The sequence below is a fragment of the Arachis ipaensis genome, chromosome B9 (genome assembly GCF_059453495.1).
Source record: "Arachis ipaensis isolate K30076 ecotype BB chromosome B9, ASM5945349v1, whole genome shotgun sequence".
Taxonomy (NCBI): domain Eukaryota; kingdom Viridiplantae; phylum Streptophyta; class Magnoliopsida; order Fabales; family Fabaceae; genus Arachis; species Arachis ipaensis.
In genome coordinates, this window is record NC_142444.1 from 46,584,424 (window position 1) to 46,606,308 (window position 21,885).

The 21,885-nt window shown below is 33.7% G+C and overlaps 1 protein-coding gene across 2 annotated transcripts; it reads right to left on the reverse strand.

Annotated features, from left to right (window-relative positions):
• Positions 1-3,107: 3,107 nt before the first annotated feature.
• On the reverse strand, positions 3,108-4,726 carry LOC107615496 (putative transcription factor bHLH086). 2 transcript variants are annotated; one of them, XM_088500355.1, is made up of 7 exons: positions 4,576-4,726; positions 4,175-4,242; positions 3,972-4,023; positions 3,744-3,851; positions 3,562-3,627; positions 3,412-3,477; positions 3,108-3,306 (listed from the first exon to the last, which is right to left on the reverse strand). In XM_088500355.1, the coding sequence occupies exons 3-7, from the start codon at positions 3,972-3,974 to the stop codon at positions 3,172-3,174; spliced, it is 378 nt and encodes a 125-aa protein (XP_088356481.1). In that variant the 5' UTR covers positions 3,975-4,023; positions 4,175-4,242; positions 4,576-4,726; the 3' UTR covers positions 3,108-3,171. The 2 variants fall into 2 exon arrangements, with proteins under 2 accessions (XP_088356481.1, XP_088356482.1); XM_088500356.1 differs by having other exon boundaries at positions 3,731-3,851.
• Positions 4,727-21,885: the final 17,159 nt, after the last annotated feature.

Consider the following 21,885-nt stretch of genomic DNA (forward strand, 5'->3'; position numbering starts at 1 on the left):
TATCAAATTTGTACTTTTGCTAAAAAATTGATGGTAATAAATGGTGCAAACAAATATTACATAGGCATGAAGTGTACCATTGAATTTACCGGTAGAAAAATGGGACCGTAACACAAATTAATGAGATGCAGTAATACACGTATTTTTCTACCAGTGAATTCGACGGTAAATTTCACCCTAAATTCGAATTCAAAATCTTCTCCCATTATTTTGCACCACAATAACCACCATTTCCTCTCTCTTTCTCTCTTGCTCTCAACCTCACCCTCACTCCCATCTACCCTAAACCATAAGGTGTTTATAGTATGGAGATGCCTTTATAAAAAGCACTTCTAATATGAAAAATGTTAAACCATAAAGCATTCATAATATGGGTGGTGCTAAAACAGTACACGTATCTCATAAAAAAAGTGCTAAATACAAAAGCACATTCGTATAGAAAGCACTAATCTTATAGACGTTTTATACATTTGTCAAGTCAAAAAATTTACAAATTATAATATAAAAACAAAATTCATAGTACAGTTTGAATAATTTAAAAAGTAAAATAGATTAAAATTCGTTATGATTTAATTATAGAGATTTTATTTTATTTTCAATTTAATTCTATGTGATGCAAACTATTATGATTTGAATTTATTTTTTTAATTAGATTCGGTTCAAACTATTATGATTTGAGTTGGATACATTTATGCCTAAATTATGTTGTATTTTTAAGATTGTATTTTAAACTTAGTACCACATGAGGCACTCTAATAAAAATAAAATATTTGAATTGATTTATGACTGTTGCTAATCTTCTTGAAAATATGATTGTTTCTAATCAAGAAAAAAAATATTAAATTGAATTATTACTAATTAAGAAGAAAAGCATTGAATTATTTTATGACCATTGCATGAATTGAATTATATAAAAGGAGAAGCAATACATATATATATATATATATATATATATATATATATATATATATATATATACTTTTACTTTGTTCAATATGCAACTCTCTCTCTCTCTCTCAACAACATTAAATCTTTTCAAATATTAGCAAGAGTTATATTACTTGCAACATATTTTTTCAGTTAAGAAAAAGAGCGAGATTTTGCTAATCCAAGTGTTCAAAGAATATTGGTGTGGACTGTATTCTTGATGATCCATATCTAATCCTAAAGGATTTTCATTGAAGCCATTCCACCTACAGGGAGGTCGGTAATAAATCCTTAAGAACAATACGTAGCACGATTTGTGGTAAACTCGTTCTAATATTTTTTTTTAATTTAATGTCTACAAAATTTTATTTATATTTAAAGTAGCTAAAATATTATTTTGGAAGTCTAATTTCTATCAATCTTAAGGATTTATTATTACAATTATTCTATTATGGATCATAATATTTTAGCCACTACAAAAGTTATTCCCGATGCTTCAAAGATTGATTGTTTTGATGGAACTAATTTTAAACGATGGCAAAATAAGATTATGAAAGTATTAGATATTTCTAGAATCAATTCTATCTTAGTTGATCTTAAGCTGGATGAAGATACCAAAAAATTATGAACAAGTTTTGAAAGATTAATGAAAGATAAATTATGTAGACATACAATTTTAAGCTTATTAAATAATAATTTATATGATATTTATTATCATCATGTTCATGCTAAAATCATTTGGGATGCATTAGTACAAAAATATATTTATGAAGAATAAGATAGTAAAAAGTTTTTAGTTCATAATTTCAATGCATACCAAATGGTAGAAGATAAAAGTATTTCTTCTTAACTTAATGAGTTTACTAAGCTTGTAGATAAACTTGCTAAGGAAGGAGATGTTTTACCTGAAAGGTTCGTATCTCAAATTCTTGTTGATAAATTGTCGGATTCATGGAAAGATTATAATTGAGTTTTATGCAAAAGAGAAAAATCATGAATTTGCAAGAGACCATAGTGCATATTAAAATTGAGGACAAAAATAGAACTATGACTAATGAGCAATATAATAAAGTGTATGCTAAAGCCAATATTGCTAAAATCGAGCACAAAAAATAATTCAAATCATGGAAACAAATTTCATAATAAGGTGATTAAATCTCATTTTAAGAAACAAGAATTTAACCCCCAAAGCTTGTTTTATTTGGTAGGATTGGGCACTTTGCATCAACTTGTAGAATGAAAAGGAATAAGAATGAAGGATATGGAAGCAATAGTAGAAGCGGAGGAGGAAAGGCAGTCGTAAACATAGAAAATCACAAAGATGATGAAGTCATAATGGGAATAGTTTCCAAATGCTATCTAGTGAAAGACTCCAAGGGTTGGGTTGTGGACACTACAAAAAAACTTGGTAATTACGGTGGTTTTTTAGGGTTATTACGGCGGTTTGAATCGCCATTATTACCTTGAACGGCGCTCAAGAAAAACTGCCATAATTTGAAGCGCCATTTAGTTATTACAGTGGTTTTCGAAAAACTGCCACAATTACCTGGTTAAAACGGAGGTTTTTGAGTTGGGTTAAAATGGCAGTTCAAACTGCCGTTATTTCCAAATAAAATGGCATTTTTTGTTGGTTAAAATGGCGGGTCAAACCGTCGTTATTTTCAGATAAAACATCGCTTTTTGGTTAGTTAAAACGGCGGTTTGAACCGCCGTTATTTCTAAATAAAACAATTTTTGTTGATTAAAATGGCGTTTAATGTTGTTTAAAATGACATTATTTATTGTTTGAAAGTGGTAGTTTAAAGCTACCATTTTTACCGAGTTAAAATAGCGTTTTAATTGTTTAAAATGGCAGATATAAGCTGCCATTTTTACCAGATAAAAGTGATAATTTTTATCGTTTAAAAATACAGTTTTAACTGTCATTTTTACTACATTAAACAAACAATTTTTCGTTTAAAATTTCACAATAATAAGAAATCATAACCCATAAACAAAATATTATGTAACTCAATATTATGTAACTCAAGAAATTATAATTAAATATTGAAGATTGATTTATAAGTTAATTAACATATTCTTAATGGTCACAATGATGCATTCTGAATTTCTAAAATGCCCTTCAGAACGACCAACTCTCATCAGAGCAAGGCTTTTCTTGCTCTTCTGCTAAAGTTATTCTTCAATTATTTAATTATGACACTATATATAGTATTCATGGAATATCCATGATGATGATCATCATCATCTACTTTGAGGTTGTTGAACTTGTTTCTCTAATCTTTGGGATGAAAGAATGGCATGAATGGCTTCTTTTGCCTGAGAGATATCAGGAACTTTTCCACCTTGAACAGGCAAAAATTCATTAGCTGCTAACACCTTCACCATCAACAATAATAACGGAGAAAATTAATCATGTCAGTGCCTATTTCAGTTCATATGTAGCACTTAAGAATTCATGTATTAAGACACTATAAGTCTCACCTTCACTTGAAGCTGAAGAAACTTCACATAGCTAATTGCTTTCTCCAGCATTATAACCAAATCAACCTTAAAAATTCACTTCTAGAGTTAGAATAATGAATAATATGTAAAGTTAGTACTAAATAAGAAGAAGAAGAAGAAAATCCCTACTTTGGAGCCATTGGGAACTAGTTCTTGTAGTATATTGAGCCTCTCACTTATCCCCTCTTTTCTATTCTGTGAGACAAATGTTCTAATAATCAACACTGAAGCTCATCATATTTTAATCTTTGCTTAATTTGCAATCAAAATTGTATCTAACTAAAATAAAGTGACTTACGATTGAAGCAAACCTTAGCAGCAACACTTTGAGGATCCTTAGATGCTTCTGACTTGTTGGATTTTGGCATTTTACTCTCATTTGTGCATTGCTTCTTGGAAGCTTTCATTTTCTCAGCCTGCTGCAAATTAAACACAAAAACTGACCTCAATCTCCATTCAAATTTCATAAAGTTTCTATAAGAACTAGTTCTGAAAATGAAACAGAAACTAAGAGGCCTTAAAGAAGCAATAATTAATACCATTGAAATGTGCGTTTTGGATATTGGTTCTTGAACTGCAGGGTCCTGGATGCTATGAGCAGGTATAGTTTGTTGAGAGTAGAGCCAACCATATGATGAACTCTCACCATGTAATTGATTCTCTTTTGCACTATTGACTATGGTGTTGTAGTTACTACTGTAGATACTTCAAGACTAATAATACTTGAAAAAAAAAATCTTACCCCTCCTCCTTTGGAAGAATTAGGTGAAATAAGAGGAATGAGTACAGCAAGACCACGACTGCCAAATCCTGAATAGAAGAAATATATCATAAAGAAATACATTTTCTCATACTGCAGAAAATAAATAGATAATAATTTCCTGCAGTCTCTAGATATATAGCCAAGTTACAAACTATAAGGTAACCTGAAAAAGTAAAACAGAAAAAAATGCTCTATCACAAAAATATATCATAGTAAAATGAATTCTGAACCATGGCAAAAAAAAAGTTCTATAATAATATATTTTTTATTTTAACATAGTATAAAGGAATTAATTAAGATCTAATTATTTTTAAAATCACTTTTTTTTACTTGTTGGATTCAATAAAGTGATTATTTAAGTTCAGCATGTTAATACTCACCAGATGAATAAAAATATGATGTCTATTTTCAAGTACTTCTTATTTAAGTAGCTTCCATCTTCTAAATAGTTCCAAATCAATTCTAACCTAGACTATGATGATGATCTTTATTGCTTGACACTGCCACACCTCCTTCTCCTTCCCCTTGATGACCAGCAGCCTTACAAAATTCAAGTTAAATAAGAAATATAATATATTATACTAGAAAATTAAAGTAACAGCCTCACAAGAAATTAAATATATATATATATATATATATATATATATATATATATATATATATATATAGGTTTGATAAGAATTCATTATTAATTAGGAGTAGCTCTCTTTTTCACATCTTTGGCTCAATCTTGTTTGTGTGTATCTATCTTTCTCTTAGCTTTCTCATGGTTCAAGAACTCACTCTGCAAAACACTCAAGTTCCCAATCACTATATACTCCACTAACAATATTAATAATAAATCAAATGTAGCTAGCTAGCTAGACAGATATAGAGATAAAAAAGAAGAAGATGAAAGACAGATCATATTAAGAATACAATCATGAATAAAACTGGCTAGATAGATATATACAAGAAGGAACTCAATTACAACACCAAATTATAAGAAGGAATTCACTAGTATTTGGTAACATAATTCATTCTCCCTACTAAAATAATACACTGTCAACCATGAAAACAAGAACAATTAGAACACTTTATGCTTAAGAGAAGATCTCAGTCTAAGAAGGAAGAATATACTCTTTAACTCAGAGTACAAATATGCATCTTAATTTTCTTTTTCAGCCACAATAGTTATTCTAGTTGCTCTACAAACATAATCTCAAAAATTATCTGTTTCGAAAGAAAGCAATAATAAATAAAAGTAATGAATTGATATATATATATATATATATATATATATATATATATATATATATATATATATATATATATATATATATATATATATATAGTGTAATAGAATGCTTATAGAAAATAATCCTAAGTGTCTCTCCCGTGCCAAAACTTTAGCAGCTTTCACCCATATCTGTGCAGAGACATTAATCAATAATTGGGATAAATGATTTCTTCACAATGCCTCAAATATTCCTTGAATATAGATGTATAAGAAGTCCTTTTGCTTGAAGTCTTACAACTAAGGAGGACGAAGCACTTAATTATGCTTCCACTAAAATTTAGAGCATGCTAGGTTGCTAGCCATTGCAGACTCACTTCCTCCTTACATTCTCCTTATGAAAAATTTTGATATTTCTTAATTACTAACATCATAAAAAGGGTGACTAACTTTGAATAAAAAGGTTCTAGTTTAAATGGTTAATACAAGCAGATACACAAAAACATAAGGAACCCTAGGAACATTGGTCTTAACGGTCTTAGTGAAGACAAACTTCTCAAAAGCAAGCTTCGCATTGTTTATTGGCCAGTCATTTGAAAAATATTTGACTGCCACAAGCTTTCCCTCAGAATCCAAAAGAAGAATATTCTTTATCGCTGGAAATGAGACCTAAAGATCAAACCATATTTGCAGATGATATCAATCACCAACAATTTCACAACATTATCCAGATTCACATTATTCAAGGCCATATATAGTCCATCAAACATTATGATATAATAATTAATCTTGTCTAATAAGACCTGTAGCATTCAATGAAATCTATTCCTTCTATGATCAAATTAACAAATCGTTTGGCAAAGATCAATAAGAAAAAGATGACCTAAATGGATCTGAAATGAAAATTAGTTACGAAACTAAGAATATGCGATTGGGAATATATTAGCAACAGATTCGTCAGCTTTATCGACATGAACCAGATAAAAAAATATGAAGATCTAATTATAAAAATTCAAATAAGAAGACGAAGTAAATCGAATTAGTAATTAGTAATTCACAAAGAAGAAAAACCAAATCGCAAAAGCACAATCGGAGGCCAGCAATAACGACGTCGCTTATGGCGGTGGCAAACTTCAGATCGAGACCGAAGAACTAAGTCGCCAAAGCTCAATCGGAGGCAACAATGGCTTCGCTGTGGAGATGAATGGTGGCGTGATTGTTAGGGTTTCGTATACTCTCTCTTTTATATGTTTAAAAATGTCACTTCATCTCACTATATGCTCTTTTAGTTTTATTAAAAAAGATAATAAAATAAATTGAGAGAGTGGCAAGTATAACAAATGCCAAAATGTACCGCTTTTAATGTAGACATTATGGCATAAGAGGAAAATGTTGAAATGAGGGAATAATATGGCGGTTATCTTAAACCGCCTTAATATTAGTGCCATTTTAATCATATTTTTTTATAGTGGGACTTTGGTGCCACAAAGCATATTTGTGCTAAAAAGGAACTATTTTTCGAGTTTACTCCCATAAATAATGGGAATGAAGTTGTTTACCTAGGGGATTTGAGCAAGGTTCCTGTTTTAGGTAAAGGTAAGGTGTCAATGAAAATGACATTTGAAAAAATTCTCATGTTGTCTGATGTACTATATGTTCTGGTCATTAAACACTGTCTTGTGTTAGTCCACCTTTTCAACAACGCCAAGGTCAAGGTAACCTTTGATAATAATATTGTCTTGTTGCCTAAGAATGATCCCTATGTGGGAAACGGTTACCAAAATGAGAATTTGGATCCTCTAAATTTTAAATTTTTACTTGAGAGAATAAATTGGTTACCCTTGAATGTTTTCTCTCTCATGTTTTCTCTCAATCCCACCTATAAAATAAATGATGAGAGGACACACTTTACCTTCTAAAGTGAAATTCAAAATTTAGAGGATCCAAATTTCCAAAATGATGGTCTGTTTATTTTAAACGTTATTGATAATAATAATAAAGGAGAAAATTCAGCTTATATTTATTTAGTTGATTATCTTGATTTTTGGCATAGTAGACTTCGACATGTTAATGTATCGTATATTTTGAAATTAAAAGAAATGTGTTTAATCAATAAGTTAGATAATTCTTATTTAGATCATATGATGTATGTGTTAAAACAAAATTGACTAAGAAACATTCTTAAACAAGTTACCAGGCAAAGTGAAATATTAGAACTTGTGCATAGTGATTTGGGTGATTTGAAACATACTCCAACTAGAAGTGGGAAAAGGTTTTATGTTGTAACACCCTTACTACCAGAATGTCATGCTTCCGGCTACGCCACTCTAATAGTGAGGAGTATTTTGATGACTTCCATATATTTATTCATTTTTGTTGATGATTATTCTAGATATACAAAACTGTATTTGTTAAGAACTAAGAATAAAGCATGTGATTTGTTTATTAAGTATAAAGGCGAAGTAGAAAATCAACTTGGTAAGAAGATTAAAAGATTAAGAACTGATAGAAGTGGTAAGTATGAATATAATCTTTTTAATGAGTTTTATGAAAAATATGGTATAGTGCATAAGATAACCCTGCCATATTCTCCTAGATCTAACGGTATAGCTGAAAGAAAAAACAAAACTTTAAAGAAAATGATGAATGTATTGCTTATTAGTTTAGGACTACCTCATTCTATATGGGAGGAAGCTATTCTATCTACATGCTATATACAAAATATGGTACTGCCTCCTAAATCTGAAATCACTTAACAAACATATCAAGGCATCTAATGGAATCAAAGGTAAATCAAGATTAAACAATTAAGGACCTAAAAAGCATGTTTTCACTCTTAAGCACAATTAAAGGAGAATTTACAAAATCATGCTATTTCATTGGATAAATGGGAGAAAGGTTGACAAAACCCTCTAAATTCAATAAAAGATAAACCCTACAAATGGGGTTTATCAGGTACTGCACAAGAAGCTTAGCAAAACACCCTATGAACTTTAGTTTGATAAAGTGCCTAGTTTAAATCACTTAAAAGTTTGGGATTGTTTAGCTAAGGTTATGTTGTCATATCCTAAGAAGAGAAAAATAGGTTCAAGAATATGTGATTGTGTATTTATTGGATATGCTCAAAATAGTAGTGCATTTAGATTTCTTGTTACTAAAAGTGATGTACTTGAACTTAATACCATAATTGAATCTTGTAATGCATCTTTCTTTAAAAATATATATCCTAGTTAGTCGAAAGATAAAAATGTTTCTAGCATCCATGCTTTGTTTGATAATGTTGTTGATGAACAAGATAATGAAATACGAAGTAAAAGAGGTAGAAAAAAAAATAATTTTGGTGATGATTATGTTACTTATCTTGTTTCTAATGATCCTTTATCATATAATGATGATATATCTTCTTCTGATGCTCTTTTTTTAAAAGATGCTATAAATGCTGAAATTGAATCTATTATATCTAATCATACTTGAAAATTAGTTGATTTATCTCCTAATGAAAAATCTATTAGATGCAAATGGGTATTTAAGAAGAAATTAAAACCGGATGGTAGTATTGATAAATATAAAGTTAGATTAGTAGTTAAAGGTTACAAACAACAAAAAGATGTAGATTATTTTGATACATATGCTCCAATTGCTAGAATTACATCTATTAGAAGATTTTTATTTGCTATTGCATCTATATTCAAATTTGTTGTACATCAAATGGATGTGAAAACTATATTTTTAAATGAAGATCTTGATGAAAAAATTTACATGGATCAATTCGAAGGTTTCGTTGTAAAAGGTAAAGAGAATAAAGTATTTAAACTTGTCAAATCTCTTTATGATTTAAAGCAAGCTCCAAAGCAATGACATGAAAAATTTGATGAAGTTATGCTTTCTAATCAGTATGTGACTAATCGATATGATAAATACATATATAGAAAATTTAATGATGGTGTTAGAGTTATTGTTGTATATATATTGATGATTTATTAGTTTTCGGAACATGCTTAGAGAAATTAAAGTAAATGAAACTAAAAAGTTTCTATCTTCTCAATTTGATATAAAGGATATGGGTGTTGAAAATTTTATTCTTGGAATAAAGATAATAAAAAAAAAATGATAATTTTATATTATCTCAATCTCATCATGTTAAAAATATGCTTAAAAGATTTGGATATTATGATTGCAAACTTGTATCTACACCATATGATTCAAGTTTACATCTATTTAAGTATAAAGGTGATAGTGTTTCAAATTGAATATGCTCATATAATTGGTAGCTTGATGAATTGCACTAAACCTAACATTGCATATGTTGTAAATAGATTGAGTAGATATACTCATAATCCTAATAAAGATCATTGGATTGCTTTAACTAGAATTATGAGATATTTCAAAGGAAATATGAATTTTGCTTTATTGTATTCCGGTTATTCCTCTGGTTTAGAAGGATATACTGATGCAAATTGGATTTTTGATTCCGATGAGAAAAAATCTACAAGTGATTTTGTGTTTATGTTAGCAGGAGGTGTAATCTCTTGGAAATACACTAAGTAGACATGCATTGTCAAATCAACTATAGAATCAGAATTTATAACATTAGAGAAGGCAATGACTGAAGCCGAATGGCTAAGAAATTTATTGGTGGATATCCCACTATGGAGTAAGAGAGAAATATCTGTGACTATGCCTTGTGATAGTCAGGTTGCTATTACTAGAGTAAAGAATAAGATCTACAATGGTAAAAGCCGACATATAAGAATGCGGCACAACATTGTAAGACAACTTATTGAAAGTTGTATAATATCCATAGATTTTGTAAGGTAAAAAAAAAATTTGGTTGATCCTTTGACGGAGCCACTTGTTAGGATGCTAGTAAGTGAAATATCGAGGGGGATGAGACTTGTGCCTAGTGAATAAAACTGTGAGATTGATATCCAACCACTCTGATTAGATCTTCTATGAAGATGGTTCAATGTGGTCAACGAAGTCATACAAGTTTTAAGGGTACTGTCGCTTCTTTATTTTTTGCCATACATATGAGATGTTTGGCGATGAGTTCCTTCCTAAGGTGAATGACAATACTAATATAGTTATTGTACTTTATTGTTTCGACAATTCATATGAGATACTTAGTGATGATGTTCATAGTCCCAAAATGTGGAGGTGGAGATGTTACTACAGCATACTCTTGATGGATAAACACAAAACTGAGAATGGAGATGAGGCCGTCTCCTATGAGTTTGGGCACATAACTCTAAATCTCTTATGTTAACAGGATGTGGCGCATGGTCGTTAAAGCACAAACCGCCATGATCAGCATTACCTAAGATAGTGGTTTGTGGACTTGTGGATGTGCTCCAACCATAATCTCAAAATTATAAGGTTCAAAGAGTTTACTCTACCACGCTTCTACAGGGTTGTCACTCACTTGACCTAAGGTGAAGTTCAAATCCTTTTGGATACTCTAATAATATCAAATATTCTCAACCTCCCTTAGTTCTTCTAGTTTTTCTTAAATTTGAAACATGTGGGGGATTATTGTGTTTTTAAGATTATTTCAAACTTAGTATCACATGATACACTCTAATAAAAATAAAAGCTTTGATTTGATTTATGACCGTTGCTAATTAAGAAGAAAAGCATTAAATTGAATTATTGCTAATGAAGAAGAAAATCATTGAATTGTTTTATGACCGTTGCATGAATTGAATTATATAAAAGGAGAAGCATCAGATACAATAATATATATATATATATATATATACCCTAAAACACTCTCAGTATTTTTTCAATATGCAACTTATGCTCTCTCTCAATAATATTAAACCTTCTCAAATATTAGCAAGAGTTACCTGAAACATATTTTTCAATTAAGAAGAAGAACGAGGTTGTGTTGCTCCAAATGTTCCACGAATATTGGTGTGGATTGTATTCTTGATGATCCACATCTAATTCTGGAGGATTTTCGTCGAAGTCATTCCACTTACGGGTAGGGCGGTAATAAATTCTTTAAGACAGTGTCTAGCACGATTCGTGGTAAATTCGTTCTAATATTTTTTTAATTTATTTGTCTACAAAATTTTTGTAGCTGAATATTATTTTAGAAGTCTAATTTTCAACAAATTAATTCATAATTGAATTGATATTTTGTAAATAACACATTAGATAGTAAGATGTATAATGATTTTTGTACCTCTACCTATCAACTTAAGCTTTGGGGATATATGATTTCATGATATGATATCAAAATTTTTATTAAAAATGATCTACAATTCATTCCTTTTTTAGCCAAATAAAAAAATTTAAGCATAAAGAACACTAAAAAAAAATATCTATGCAAAAAGACTCTGACATGAAAAAAAGTGTAAGATACATAACTATTTATGTACCTCTATTATGAAAAAATTTATGTTTGCTAATGGCCATGCCGTTTGTAAAAGTCTGCTGGTCAAAATTTGTTACTAAAATTTAACTAATTTTACTAACGTTTGATAGCTATCGTAATAATAAATAATATTAGTGACACTATTATTGTCAGTAATGTCCAATACTAAAATGTGAAACTGAAAGTTATAAGAATTATACCGATTGCAAAAGTTGTTGGTAATATTAGTAAATAATATTTAAATGTTCATATTTATGTGCATTCTTATCATACACAATATTGATTTTGAGTTAGTGGTGTCAAAATTTTTTTTTACCTACATTTGCAAAAAAAGTTAAGCTTTAATTATTTACGGTGCTTTACCTAAAACTTTTTAAAAATTTTGTCAAAAACACCCTTACAATAAGGAGGCTCCAAATTTTTCAATTTCATTTCATCAATTCAAATTTTATATATTATATCAAATACAAAATAACATAATATGTAATTACCTTTTGATGAGCGGATATTTTATACGCTTTTTGGCATTATTTCCATATAGTTTTTAGTATGTTTGATTTAGTTTTTATTAAGTTTTTATAGGTTTTAGTGTTAAATTCACATTTTTTTATTCTACTTTGAGTTTGTGTGTTTTGAGCAATTTCAGGTATTTTCTAGCTGAAATTGAGGAGCTGGAGCAAAGGTCTGATTCAGAGACAGAGAAAACACTGCAGATGTTGTCCGAATCTGACCTCCATGCATTCGGAAGAGCTTTTCTAGACCTACAGAAGTCCAAATGGAGCGTTTTCAACGGCTGTGGAAAGCTGATTTCTAGAACTTTCCAGCAATACATAATAGTTTATACTTTGCTTCAGAATAGAAGGCCCAAAACTGGCGTCCAACGCCAGCTACCTCCCCCTTCCAGGCGTCCAGCGCCCACAGAGCAGAGACCAGCATCCAAACACCCAGAGAGGACCATCTAACCAGTGTTCAATTCCCTAGAGGCCTCATAGTATGTGGATCTTACCAAAACTCAGCCCAAACACTCACCAAGTGGGCCCCAGAAGTGGATTCTAGCACTAAAAAGACAGTTTTACCCTTACTAGTCATTTGTTTAGTATTTGATGCTAGGGCATTTTGGCCAGTTTCACTGACCTTTTCTTTACTATTTTTAAGATAGTTTCATGCATTTTCTTAGGAAATAAGCTAGTTTTGGGTGGATATTCACTTAAATCTTGATTCAAGCAAACATTGTGAATTTTAAATTATTTCATGAGAATTTTGCATGAATTATATGATAAATTGGATGATGCATGATTCCATGATTAAGAGCAAGACTTTGATGCACTTTGTTTGATTGATTTCAGGCCAAAAGAAGAAGAGAAGAAGCCATGTTAGTGGCTACGTTAGTTACACTAACGTGGGCACTAACGTGGAAGGAAGGAAAGCCACAACGTTAGTGAGAAAAGTTAGTGGCATTAACTTTGAAGAAAGGAAATGGAGCCAACGTTAGTGACACTTAACATTATCACTAACGTTGGACCAAGATCATGAGTGGCCACGTTAGAGTCCACGTTAACATAGTTAACGTGGTCGTGGTGTCTAACGTTAAGAAAAAAAGGGGGAAAGCCAACGTTAGTGACACTCAACATTGTCACTAACGTTGGCCAAAGCACATTAAGCCACGTTAACTCCCACGTTAACCTAGTTAACGTGGAAGCTAACGTGAAGAAACAAGATGGTCGACAACGTTAGTGACACCCAACATTGTCACTAACATTGGAAGCACACAAGCCCCCAATAAGCCACGTTAACTCCCACGTTAACCTAGTTAACGTGGAAGTTAACATGAGGAAGAGAAGTTGTCGACAACGTTAGTGACACCAAACATTGTCACTAACGTTGCCAACACAAGCCACAAAGAGCCACGTTAACTCCTACGTTAACTTAGTTAACGTGGTAGTTAACGTGGGTAAAAGTCTCACCTGGCAGCCTGACCATGCCTTCTTCAAACACGCATAACTTGAGCCACAAAGCTCCAAATGAGGTGATTCTAGTGGCATTGGAAAGTAGGATTCCAGAGCTTTCCAAGAATATATAGAACTACATGGTTGACACTAAATTTGAGGGAGAAAACTTGCCCCGAATGTGCAATGATGAACATGGTATCAGCCTGTATTTTGGCCAACTGACCTCTTCACCTTCCAAGAAGTATAACTCGATTTGTAGAGCTCCAAATGATGCACTTCCAAAGGCATTGGAAAGTAGACATCCAGGGCTTTCCAACAATATATAATAGTATGGGGTGGACACTAAGTTTGAGCTTCAGAAACAGGAAAATCGCTAGCGTTATTGGAAATCAACATTTCCAGTAACGTTGGCATATATGCCAGCGACCATGTCCACTTTAAAGGAGCATAACTTGAGCTACAGAGGTCCAATTGAGGTGATTCTAGTTGCGTTAGAAAGCTGACATTCAAATCTTTCCAACGATATATAATACTCTATAGTGGGCATGAAATTTGAGCACAAACAAGAGGCATCTTTTAAGCCCCAAAAATACCAACTGGGCAGCAAGTGCAACGTTAGCCACAATAACTTTAGCACTAACGCCACACTTGTAGTATTAGTGTGGCTAACTTTAGCACTAACTTTAGCACCTGGACCTCAACTTAACTCACTTCTCTCTCAAGTCCACTTCCAAAGCAAGCAGGCCCACAATTGTCAACCAATCAAGGCCACAAGAAGCATCTAGAATAGGAATTTTCATTTAATTGTAATTTGCTTTTAATTTCATTTTGTAATTTAGGAGAGCCTATATAAAGGCCTTAGTCTTTACATTGAAAGCATTCTGATACGGAGGGGAATTCTGGAATGAGGGATTGAAGAGGGGTCTTCGGACTCCCTCCCCTCACACACTTTTCCTTCTCTTCTTTTCTTTGTACTTTTCATTTATGAATTTTGAAGTTTTATTTTCAGTTTCAATCTTCATCTTTACTTTTCTGCACTTTCTTTCTTTTCTATTTTTGTAGAGCAATGATCAACTAACTCTTTACATTGGGTTAGAGAGCTCTATTGTGATTCAATGGATTAAGTGTAGTTCTTATTCTTCTTCTTCTTTCTTTTCTCTTGATTTTACTTGAAAGCTTTCGATCTTCATCCAATTGGATAGTTATCTTGGAAAAGGAGCTATTCAGACTTGGATCTCTTTTGAACCTTGAAAGAGGAATGAAGAGATCAAGCTAGAAATGCTTTCTCATGCTGGACCAAATTGGGTTTGGATGGATATGTGACTATAATCCTCTCAATACCTGGTTTGGGAAATGCATGTGGTATAATCAATGACCACACTTCATCTCTTCTCATGAGCAATTGACCAAGGAATTGGCTATTGATCAAGATTCGAGAGATTGAATTGCAAGAAATTGTAATTCAATCAATTAAGATTGCCAAGGAGGTCAATGAGTGCATTGATTGAGGAAGAGATGAAAATGAACTTGATCCGGAGGATTGCAATATCTCTTGATCCCAATGTTCATTTTATTTTTAGTTCTTACATTTACTTTTCTTGCCATTTTACTTTTCTGCACTTTATTGCTTTTTTTACTTTTCTGTCAATTTACATTTCCTTGTTGCTCATCATCCAAATCTGAATCGTCTAACTAGGATAATCAATTAACCATTGATTGCTTAATCCGTTAATCTCTGTGGGATTCGACCTAACTCTATTGTGAGTTTTACTTGACGACAATTCGGTATACTTACCGAAGGGAGATTTGTTGAGAGACAAGTTTTCCGTGCATCAAGTTTATGGCGCCGTTGCCGGGGATTAATTGGGATTAACAAACTACCGGTTGGTTGATGACCTAGATTAGACATTTTCTTTTGTTTTGCTTTATTCATGTAATTGCTTTATTTCTTTATTTTCTTTTGCTAACTAACTGTTTGTGATATTGCCTCACTAGAAATTTCCTCATCTGTGATAATGGAGATTCCAATTTCTTTTGGTGATTATTGTTTGAGACAGAGCTTTCTGCAGGAAAGAAAGGAGCATCCATCATATTCTAGTCAATCAAATTTCATGGAAAACTCTCCACCACCACAGAATGATTCACTTTACTATGCTCATGGTGGGTGGGAGTATCAAAAACATGAAATGGGGTGCTTCCCAGGGTCACAAAATGGTCCATATTTTGATGACTTTGATCACTACTCAAGTTGTGGCTGGGAAGATCAAAGTCAAAGAGATTTCACTCATTCATACCCCATTCATCAAGAGCCATCACCTCTCAATTATACAACCTCACCTCCAAGTTTCACATGCCTAAATCCTTCATCATTTGAGTATGCCTCAGCACAAAAGTCTATCCAAAATCCATACAATTCATTTCACCATCCACAAAACTCAATCCACTACCCACAAGTGTCATATCACTTTCAGAACACACAACCACAAAACAACCAATTCCATTCACAAACCAACCCCGCCCAACTATTACAACCTACCCAACCACCTTTAGATAGACTTGCTAGGATGGAACTCTTCATGGAAGAGCTCAAAAGAAGTAGAGAAGAAGAGAGACTCGTTAGGATAGAGCTCCTCCTTGAAGAAATAATAAAGACAAATGAAGAGGAGAAAATAGCAAGAAGGGACCATGAAGAAAAATTGAGACAGAATGCACAACTCTATTCTGAAGAACAATTCATTGAAGAACTGAGAGCACAAAGAGAGACCACTTCACTCTCTCCAGAAACAGAGGAGTTCATTCAAAGGTCAAGAAAAAGGGAGGAAGTCAATCAAGGGATTCCACACTCCAAGGAAACAGAGAGTTGCATAAAGGGTGAGTTCATTGAACCACCAATTCAAGAAGTTCTTGATGAAGAGGATGCTCCAACCATCATACAATACCCAAATCCTGAAATCAAGGTGGTAAAGGCAATCAACATGAACACTAACAAAAGGATGGTGACCAAGAAAAGAAGGATAATATCCATGAAGAAGAAGAGGTCAACCAAAAGCCATCCCAACCCTACCCCAACAAGCAAGTTTACACAAGCTAACAACAGAAGAAGGCTTGCTGGGGAGAGGCACTCAAAACAAGGGGCATTAACTGGCCCCTCTTTCCTCTTGAGGTCATTCCTCTTAACAAACTGGAAGAAGAGGAAGAAAGTCGTGAACAACATGTCAAGCTAATGACATTAAAAAGAGCGCTTGTTGGGAGGCAACCCAACCGTAGGTAACATTTTCTTGCTTTGCTTAGTTTACTTTCAATAATTTGGCATATGATTGCACTCTAAGTTTGGTGTTGCCATGCAACAATTTGATTTTCAATCTTCACTGGGTACTTGCAACATTCTAAATTGACAGTGGCACACTAAGTTTGGTGTTGCCACTTAACTTTCATGCAAAGTACCATGCCAACACCACTTATTAATGCAATCACATTGTCTCTGTTTTACTTCTTGTGCTTTTGTTGTGATCCATAATCTTGCTTGCTGAAACACATGCATACTCACACTTTATTTTAAGACATTCATGATCCATCATAAACCCTGTCACCACTGTTTTAATTGTTGCTTGAGTATAAGCAATCATTCTATGTCTGGTGTGGGAAGGGGAAGAATAGGAGGAAAAGGGCAACAACAATGAAGATAAAATACAAGGTGGTAAAGTTCCTTTCTCTTCTTACTTATTTCCAGCACTTTAATTTGCATGATTGTCTTCTATGTTCTTTGTATGTATGTGTGCTTTCTCCTTGTGAATAAGCATGTCAGTTCTGTCTTTTAAACTTTTTATTGATTAAGGCTGTGTTTTCTAGTCTGAATGTCATTACTGCATCCTTACTTTGCCTACTAGTATGCTTGTCCCTTTGAATCAAATGAAAAGAGAATGAGTGTTTTTAAAGACCAGAGTAGGGTTCATACTATGGAGTAAGTTCATGAGTTTATGGTGTGGTCATAAGTTAGCTAAGTTGGTTCAACCAGAAGGTGGGAGGACAACTATCTGTCATGAATACTGTGCTTGAGAAATACCCCATGAGACTAGCTAAATAAGAACATCCTAATAAGAAAAAGGGAAAGAACAATAAAGGTTGAAAAATAAAAGAAAAAGAGTAAGCAATAAGGCTAGGCACCAATGGTTTTAATCTTGAGGCATGTGTCTGTGGTGCTCCTGTGTGAGGGATCTACTTGGATGAATAAGCTCTTAGGGGTGCCTTATCACTTGGTAACTTGGGTTAACTAACTCGGGATTATCAGCTGAAAGTCCACTATCAAGAGTAACCCTCACTACAGAGCATTTAGTAACCCAAAGAGGTGCTGGGCACCAAGGTCTCAAGAAAAGAAAATAAATAAATCATATGCCTGTGGTGTGTATGTATGGGGGAGAGACTTGAGCAAGTAAGTCCTTAGGGGTGCTTCAACACCTAGTACCTTGAACCAACTGGTTCGAGAGTGTTGGCTGAAAGCTTATTTTAAAGAGTTGCCCCCTTACAGAGCACTTAGCTTGAAGAACACAAATAAGCCCTGAAATGACAACAAAAGGATCAATGAATAAAAGTCTCATGGGATGTAATCACAGTGAGTATTCTAGGACATGATAAAGGTCTGAAAGCCAGGAATGAACCTAAGTTGCTATGCATGAAACCACCATAAAACCAGGGACATGACTTCCACAAGAATGACTCATTTCTCTTGGCATTCCATTCATCATTCTCTTGTTCCAGTACTTGCTTAGGGACAAGCAAGCTTTAAGTTTGGTGTTGTGATGCCAGGGCATTTTGGCCAGTTTCACTGACCTTTTCTTTACTGTTTTTAAGGTAGTTTCATGCATTTTCTTAGGAAATAAGCTAGTTTTGGGTGGATATTCACTTACATCTTGATTCAAGCAAACATTGTGAATTTTGAATTATTTCATGAGAATTTTGCATGAATTATATGATAAATTGGATGATGCATGATTCCATGATTAAGAGCAAGAATTTGATGCACTTTGTTTGATTGATTTCAGGCCAAAAGAAAAAGAGAAGAAGCCACGTTAGTGGCTACGTTAGTTACACTAACGTGGGCACTAACGTGGAAGGAAGGAAAGCCACAACGTTAGTGAGAAAAGTTAGTGGCATTAACTTTGAAGAAAGGAAATGGAGCCAACATTAGTGACACTTAACATTATCACTAACGTTGGACCAAGATCATGAGTGGCCACGTTAGAGTCCACGTTAACATAGTTAACGTGGTCGTGGTCTCTAACGTTAAGAAGAAAAGGGGGAAAGCCAACGTTAGTGACACTCAACATTGTCACTAACGTTGGCCAAAGCACATTAAGCCATGTTAACTCCCACGTTAACCTAGTTAACATGGAAGCTAACATGAAGAAACAAGATGGTCGACAACATTAGTGACACCCAACATTGTCACTAACGTTGGAAGCACACAAGCCCCCAATAAGCCACGTTAACTCCCACGTTAACCTAGTTAACGTGGAAGTTAACATGAGGAAGAGAAGTTGTCGACAATGTTAGTGACACCAAACATTGTCACTAACGTTGCCAACACAAGCCACAAAGAGCCACGTTAACTCCCACGTTAACTTAGTTAACGTGGTAGTTAACGTGGGCAAAAGTCTCACCTGGCAGCCTGACCATGCCTTCTTCAAACACGCATAACTTGAGCCACAAAGCTCCAAATGAAATGATTCCAGTGGCATTGGAAAGTAGGATTCTAGAGCTTTCCAAGCATATATGGCACTACATGGTTGACACTAAATTTGAGGGATAAAACCTGCCCCGAAAGTGCAATGATAAACATGGTATCAGCCTGTATTTTGGCCAACTGACCTCTTCACCTTCCAAGAAGTATAACTCGAGTTGTAGAGCTCCAAATGATGCGCTTCCAAAGACATTGGAAAGTAGACATCCAAGAATTTCTAACAATATATAATAGTATGGGGTGGACACTAAGTTTGAGATTCAGAAACAGGAAAATCGCTAGCGTTATTGGCAATCAACATTTCCAGTAACGTTGGCATATATGCCAGCGACCATGTCCACTTCAAAGGAGCATAACTTGAGCTAAAGAGGTCTAATTGAAGTGATTCTAGTTGCGTTAGAAAGCTGACATTCAAAGCTTTCCAACGATATATAATACTCTATAGTGGGCATGAAATTTGAGCACAAACAAGAGGCATCTTTTAAGCTCCAAAAACACCAACTGGGCAGCAAGTGCAACGTTAGCCACAATAACTTTAGCACTAACGCCACACTTGTAGTGTTAGTGTGGCTAACTTTAGCACTAACTTTAGCACCTGGACCTCAATTTAACTCACTTCTCTCTCAAGTCCACTTCCAAAGCAAGCAGGCCCACAATTGTCAACCAATCAAGGCCACAAGAAGCATCTAGAATAGGAATTTTCATTTAATTGTAATTTGCTTTTAATTTCATTTTGTAATTTAGGAGAGCCTATATAAAGGCCTTAGTCTTTACATTGAAAGCATTCTGATACGGAGGGGAATTCTGGAATGAGGGATTGAAGAGGGGTCTTCGGACTCCCTCCCCTCACACACTTTTCCTTCTCTTCTTTTCTTTGTACTTTTCATTTATGAATTTTGAAGTTTTATTTTCAGTTTCAATCTTCATCTTTACTTTTCTGCACTTTCTTTCTTTTCTATTTTTGTAGAGCAATGATCAACTAACTCTTTACATTGGGTTAGAGAGCTCTATTGTGATTCAATGGATTAAGTGTAGTTTTTATTCTTCTTCTTCTTTCTTTTCTCTTGATTTTACTTGAAAGCTTTCGATCTTCATCCAATTGGATAGTTATCTTGGAAAAGGAGCTATTCAGACTTGGATCTCTTTTGAACCTTGAAAGAGGAATGAAGAGATCAAGCTAGAAATGCTTTCTCATGCTGGACCAAATTGGGTTTGGATGGATATGTGACTATAATCCTCTCAATACCTGGTTTGGGAAATGCATGTGGTATAATCAGTGACCACACTTCATCTCTTCTCATGAGCAATTGACCAAGGAATTGGCTATTGATCAAGATTTGAGAGATTGAATTGCAAGAAATTGTAATTCAATTAATTAAGATTGCCAAGGAGATCAATGAGTGCATTGATTGAGGAAGAGATGAAAATGAACTTGATCCGGAGGATTGCAATATCTCTTGATCCCAATGTTCATTTTATTTTTAGTTCTTACATTTACTTTTCTTGCCATTTTACTTTTCTGCACTTTATTGCTTTCTTTACTTTTCTGTCAATTTACATTTCCTTGTTGCTCATCATCCAAATCTGAATCGTCTAACTAGGATAATCAATTAATCATTGATTGCTTAATCCGTTAATCTCTGTGGGATTCGACCTCACTCTATTGTGAGTTTTACTTGACGACAATTCGGTATACTTGCCGAAGGGAGATTTGTTGAGAGACAAGTTTTCCGTGCATCAGTATTTAAGGGATTAGATTTATGTTATTCGGACCTCTTTGGCACTTTTTACCATCATACACATTTATCATTGTATTTTCCTTTTAGTATGAGTTTCTTAACCTCCTAGGTTGAAGGGAGGAGTCCTGTTGAGTCCTACAAATTAATAAAAGTATTACTGTTTCTCTTCGATCCGTGTTTGATTAATTCTAAGATGTATATTCGTTATTCAACATAGTGAATTGGATGATCAGTGACAATCAGCTCTGTTCATCATACTAAGACAAATGTGCCTGACAAATACCTGTGTCTACTTGAGTTCATGTGAATACTTCAGTGGAAAGCATTGAATCGCCAACTTGATTATACATCTCTCAGACGGCTAATCCACGACTTCGTTGGGGACTTCTCGAGACACTAGTTCAGCCAATTTACAGGGAGATTAGGCTCTCTGTGGTATAGGCTAGAACCCAATGAAAGATCCGACCTTGTCTGTGGCGCTTTAAGTAGGATCATTAAGGAGAATGGACTGTACGAACTTCACCCTCAAGCAGAGATGGATCCACACTAACCCTGGGGTTCAGATCCGTCGGAGTATTGGCAACTGCTCAAACCAGTGTCAATCACTTATAGCCTGCCATTGAAGAGATCACTCACAAGCAAAGAAGACAGTAATACCAGAGTTAATTCA